The 5850-nt window shown below is 56.8% G+C and overlaps 1 protein-coding gene across 3 annotated transcripts in view; it reads left to right on the top strand.

Annotated features, from left to right (window-relative positions):
- The window catches only part of LOC127749016 (fibroin heavy chain-like), a 5409-nt gene extending 327 nt beyond the window's left edge, over positions 1–5082 (top strand). Inside the window, exons 2-8 of one of the 3 annotated variants that reach the window (XM_052265394.1) lie at positions 101–460; positions 675–848; positions 1224–1469; positions 2774–2843; positions 3540–3763; positions 3944–3998; positions 4095–5082. In XM_052265394.1, the coding sequence (XP_052121354.1) occupies positions 101–460; positions 675–848; positions 1224–1469; positions 2774–2843; positions 3540–3763; positions 3944–3998; positions 4095–4330 (1365 nt within the window). In that variant the 3' untranslated portion in view covers positions 4331–5082. Of the gene's footprint in view, positions 1–100; positions 461–674; positions 849–1217; positions 1470–2773; positions 2844–3539; positions 3764–3943; positions 3999–4094 lie in introns of all 3 variants that reach the window. The other 2 variants (XM_052265386.1, XM_052265389.1) reach the window with 2 other exon arrangements.
- Positions 5083–5850: the final 768 nt, after the last annotated feature.

Raw genomic sequence — 5850 nt, 5'->3', positions numbered from 1 at the left:
TATTAAATACATAATTAGTTTCTAATTTTTCCGGAAAGTTTTCGGTCCTTACCGCATCGCATTCCACCATCTTCCACGCGACTCTCCTGGCTGTCTCTAGATGTGGTGGTCGCGCGCCGCGGTCTTGTTGCTGGTGGCGGTGCTGGTGCGGGGAGGGCCTGCGCCCGGGCCCCACCACAAGCGCCTGCACCGCGAGCGCTACGTGGAGAAGCACGTGGTGCACTACTCGGCCGACGACTCGTACGGCGCCCCCGCGCAGCCCGCCCGGGCGTACCAGCCCTGCCCCGTGTGCGGCGGCGGCGGTGGTGGCGGCGGGTCCTCGGCGCAGTCCTCGGCCCAGTCCTCGGCGTCCAGCCAGGCCAGCGGCGGCGCTGGCGGGGCGTCCTCGAACGCCCAGTCCTCGGCCCAGAGCGCGTCCTCGGGGTCCGGCGGGGACTCGCAGTCGCACAGCCAGTCTCAGGTGAGCGGCCATCCCCGGGCTTCGGCGGTCCTGGCCTACTGCCAACCCCATTTGGACTATTTATTTTCAAGGCCGACACTCGAAATTTAAAATGTTGATCAAGTCGTGGATGTAATGCTGTTCACACCAGAACGAGTTCCAGCGTCCGTGAGATACGATCTGGTCCCCGCGTCCATGCCTGAGCCTGAACCCAAAACTGTGCTTGATTTTCCAGGCGTCCTCCTCGGCGCAGGCCAATGCCCCGGTCGCCGCGCAGCAGCCCGTGTACCAGGAGTACCAGGAGTACCAGCCGCCCCCGCAGCGCCCCGTGTACCAGGAGTACCAGCCGCCCCCACAGCGCCCCGTGTACCAGGAGTACCAGCCGCAGGAGTACGTCGCGCCGCCCCAGGTGAGCGTACTCGGCACTACTGCCCAGGCTTCTCGCACTTTGGAGCCGACAAGTGCCTCCCGGTGCTTACGGAGTGCTGTGATCATCCTGGGCCCGTGTCGCAACCGCTAATCTTGCGCTGCGGGGCGGGGCGGGGCGGGGCCCATTGCCCATAATGGCCAGCGAGTGGAACACCGCGGGCCTCGGTCCGCCGGGTGGCATCCTTGGGACGCCGCGCACCACTCTCCAGTTGTTGCCACACACCCCTTCCCGAGACAATTAGGCACTACGGCCTGCAGCTTCTGGAAGTGAAACAAACCAGGGTTCGAGTACCGGCGTAGCGTGGCCTGGACAGATCCTGATTGATTTGTGCTCTGCTTCGTGTCGCAGCAGCAGGTGGCGCCCTCCTCGGGGTCCCACTCGCACAGTCAGGCGCAGTCTGAGAGCCAGGCGCAGTCTCACGGGGGCGGCGGCGGTGGCGGTGGCTACTGCACCGTGTGCGGTCAGCCCGTGCCCTCCGGGCCCTCCGGCGGCGGCTCCAGCTACTCCAGCGCCAACTCCCAGGCCGCCGCCGGGGCGGGCTCCGTCGACGTCAACGTGAACGCGCCGGCCGTCGGGGGCGTCGTCAACGACGCTCTGAACGTAAGTAGTGTTCGTTTATGTCAGAGGAGAGCCTGGTTGATACTCGGAGTCGGAAAAAAAAGCTACCCATTCTGATGAGCAGGAGCGCTTTCTCATTCGGTGGCTCGAACGCTTTCGCAATTCACTTGTTGTCACAGGTGCCTCGCGGGGCTAAAGAGACGCAGGTGTGCGAGAATATTTTCAAGGACCCTGGCTACGATTCTAATGGACCCACCCCGCCTTTTGTCTCGTATACAAGTCCTCCCCCTATCCCCCCCGCGGCTGGTTTGAGCTCATGGTCAGGTGCGCGCGTGTAGTGCAGACCTCAAACTCGGTCATGCACACTCCCGACACTCCCCCCTCGCGCCGGACAGCCGAGTGATATGCGTTGAGGTTGGCTACTCCCCCCTCCCCTCCACCAGCAGCAGGGCAGGGTAATGACTGGCCCCTTTCCCATTAGAGTGGCGCAACATTTGCAGCAGGGACACACTTGCTCACTCTCTCCCTCTACTGCTCTCGCTCTGTACAAATCGACAGCGTCACACGCACACGCGAGCGCTCCCCTACATACACTTTGACACGCGCGTTCGAAAATGTGGCAGCAGGACAAGAATATGACGCTGGATTTCCCATTTCGTTTTTGACGCGCGCGGGACCACCGCGATGACGGATCGCGTCTCCGACCCGCATGTCCTTCGGAGTGAGTGAGCCTCCAGGGTAATTTACTCGCCGCGGGAAAATTAGAGGCCTGGGAGACTCCAAAGCGAGCCGCAAACAAGAGTCGTGGCCGCTTGTGGAAAACTATGAGGGGGGTTTATCTTGGGATTACTATTTACAGTTATGCCCGAAAAAGAATGGTTTTTACACTTACCAACATTTAGATTTTGAAAGGAAAGGGATCGTCCAGAAAGTACGCCCGTTTTTCTTAGTTTCATTCGGCAAATTACAGGGAGCTCGGCGCCCGCGAGACTCAAGGTAGGCCACCCCGTGGTGCACGCCTGCACTGCAGGGAAGATTTTGCCTACCGTCCAGGCGCTATGAGAGCTCGCATCGGCTGAACTTTGCGGTTTCGTATCGGCAAACGACGGACGTTCTTTCTAGATGATCCCCGATGATCCCTTAGAAAAGATCGAAGAAAAAAATAATTCGGAAGGAAACGCCTGGTGGTTGTGGTTGTGGTTTGGCAACATCTTGCACCGTGATTAAGGTGGTTGCCTATGCTTCGCTGGTCAGGGAATAAGAGCTGGACGCCAGAGTTGGCGGCGTTTTCTTTTCTTCTTCTCCTTCTGATTCAAAACTATACTTTGCCTGTTCTTGTGTCGCAGATTCCCGTGTCGGTGCTCGGCGCAGTCAACACGTTCCTCAACAACAAGGCGGCCGCACGCCGGGAAGCCGGTAAGTCATCCCAATATCCCGGAAACTACTTGCAGAAAAACAAAAATTACGGAGATTGCGAAATTATTCAGCTAGTTTTCCTCAATGCATAGCGCTCTTACGCTGCAGGTAGCACAGGAGGAATGCTGCGATTGGAAATGGAAATGAGTTTCCCGCCATATCTTTCCACTGCGTTAAAATCTGGACGCCAGCGTACTACGGTAGATTCCACTGACGGCATAGAAAGGCATAATCTCACACAGTCCACAAACCAGTGTTGACGATAAACAATGCGACCCAGAATCACAGTGGCGACATCACACTTACATCCCATGACATCAGACTTACATCTCACGCTAAAATCGTATAACGGCCACAAGAGGCGCTTCATCCACTGTGAAAAATAGTTTTAGGTTTTACGGAAAATATTGTCCATGAAGCTTGTCGTAAAACTTCAATTCAAAATTATAAAATTACAAGCTATACGTATCGACCTGGAATTATTGGACAAGCAGGAATGGGCTGTCTTCGTCGTAAATTTATAACATATCTCGTGAATGGTAAATTACAAAATATATATCGTTAGTTTACTTTTTTCAAAGTGTCGCGTCAAACGTCCCTATGCCGGTTACGTGATTGTGACACGGGCATAGGAGGGCGGCCCTGGTGGGCCTCCCGCGTTGAGGTCCCTGAGTTCTTTCTCTCTCTGTCTCTCAGCCCTCACGTCACCGCCCGTGCCCGTCTACGACACCAAGTACAAGTCCACGACGTGGTCCGAGTCCGGGTCGCAGGCGTCCTCGGGCGCGCAGGGCTGCGGCGCGTGCGGCGGCGCCGGCTCCAACTCGTACTCGGGGTCACGCACGCGCACCAGGACGCGCCTGCGCCATCGCCGTCCCGGCCCGGCCGTGCACAACCCGGAGTTCTTCAACGACATCTTCAACGTGAGCACAAACAACTCGAGCTTGCTGTTGTTGTTTCCTTTTTTGAGACGCGCGCATTCTCGTGATTTTAGCAGTCCCCGCCCGAGTGGGTTTTGCCGCATTTGAAATTACGGGCGCGTGCGTGAATAATTCGCGTTGAGGATTTTTCAATTCACTTCTCCGCGCCGAAACCTGTTTCAGATCCCGATCTCCGCGCTCAACTCGGTCGGCCAGCTGGTGGGCAACGCCGCGACTGGTAAGCAGCGGGAGAGGGCCATTTCGGCTCGCATTGTCCGCAAACTGCGACGGACCGGCACACTGAGCACGTCCCTTTTATTTCCCGGGCGGACAGGTCTCGGTGACGTGAACGTGAACGTGGCCGGGTCCGGCTCCAAGTCGTCGTCCTCGTCGAGCGCCGGGTCCAACGCCGGCGGCGGCGGGGGCGGCGGCAGCTCCTCGTCCAGCGCCCAGTCGCAGGCGAGCGCGCAGGCCTCCGTGTCCTCGGGCCTGGGGGGCTTCAGGGCGGCCGGCTCGCAGGCCCAGGCCAGCGCCAGCTCCAGCGCCAACAGCGGCGCCCACGGCAAGTGAGCGCGGAGCGCGGTCTGGCCTGGCGCGGGCCGGCGCCGTGGGCGTAGGCCACCCCTCCACCACGCAGCGCTTGCGTCAACGCCGGCGCGGCCCGCCTCACCTGTGAGCTCACCGGACTGCATTTGAAAACTCGTCGCGCGCCCCGCCCTCTCTGCGCTCTCACTTCAGACGTATTCATATTCATATACGCGAGCGGCGGCGGCGTTTTGGCGGAATTTCAACCAAGTACAAAAAAATGAAAAAAGAAAAAGAACGAACGAATTATGGAGGCACCGGCTCCCTTGCTTTTACCGGGCCTTTTGGTCTGAGCCTGCAGCGGGGTTGGTACCGTGCACACTTTGTGCCTCGACATGGAGAAATGCCGAGTGAAGGACGCGCGAGATCTCTACATCACCACCTCCTCAACGCCTCTACAGGCCTGGCAGTGCTGGCAGACTGCAGTAAATCATAGTGAGCAGTCGCGAAGGCACCAACGTCAATCCTGTTGCGATGCTGTATCAAGTTTTTATTTTGTGTGGGTAGGGGGGGGGGGGGAAAGGGAGTTAAAATTATGATTATTTTTAATGTTCTGCACTGTTTTGTGTTTACTGTGATATGTTCTGTTAACGAGCACACGACGGTTAGTTTCTCGCCTGCCTTTCTCTAAGCGCAGGTACGCTATAGAGAGACGACACTGTGATAATGTTAAGGAGCGACTTCTGAAATGAAAAAAAAGAGAGAGAGAACACATATAAAACATTATTAATGATTCATATCGTTGGGCATATTGGCATTTCCTTGGCATTTTCTCCCGCCCCTCCTATCCCCGATTGCTTCCATCCCTTTCAAGTGAAATGGACAGGTGGAGTGTGTGTGGTCTGAGGAGGGAGGGTGACTGATAGCCATTGACAGCCACATAGCACGGGACACAGGAACCGTTTTCTACTTCAAACCCCATTGACTCGTGTCCACACGACTGCAGCCACGCGGGTTAATCTCCGCTTTTTGATACCGCCAGGTTCTTAGTGATAGAGCCCCAGTTTCTAACGTTATGCTGTGGCGGTAAGCTCATTAGAATGAGGGAAACTGTAGAGCCGCGTATCCAGGCAAACATCTGCCTTTCCCGCGAGAAAAGAGGAGGATCATCACGTGTTATGGCGCGTGTGCGGCAGGGCGTGGAGCGGCGGGAAGCTTTTTTTTTCACCTATTAAAACGAGAATTCCCTTGGATCTAGTACTATGTGTTTTTTTTCTTTTCTGCATACGTCGTACTTCCGTACAGCACCGCTACCCCTCTGGAGCAATCTGAAATACGATCCACTTAGAATCGATGCGACACTCAATGAGTAATTGCTCCCATTGCGTCTAGATCCAATTACACCTCACCTCAGGACGATATTGTGTATTTTCCAGAACGGACGCGACAAAAGCACTGAGCGTTCAAACGAGTGTCTTTTATTGTGGTGACGGGTCCGTTGCTGGCGGGTACCCGGCGGGTCAGGCTGGCGGAGGAGGCACCTAACGCATCACCCCCTCCCCCCC

The sequence above is a fragment of the Frankliniella occidentalis genome, unplaced genomic scaffold (assembly GCF_000697945.3).
Source record: "Frankliniella occidentalis isolate FOCC.00 unplaced genomic scaffold, Focc_3.1 Scaffold2, whole genome shotgun sequence".
In the NCBI taxonomy this organism is placed as follows: domain Eukaryota; kingdom Metazoa; phylum Arthropoda; class Insecta; order Thysanoptera; family Thripidae; genus Frankliniella; species Frankliniella occidentalis.
This window is presented reverse-complemented; position numbering and strand designations above follow the sequence as displayed.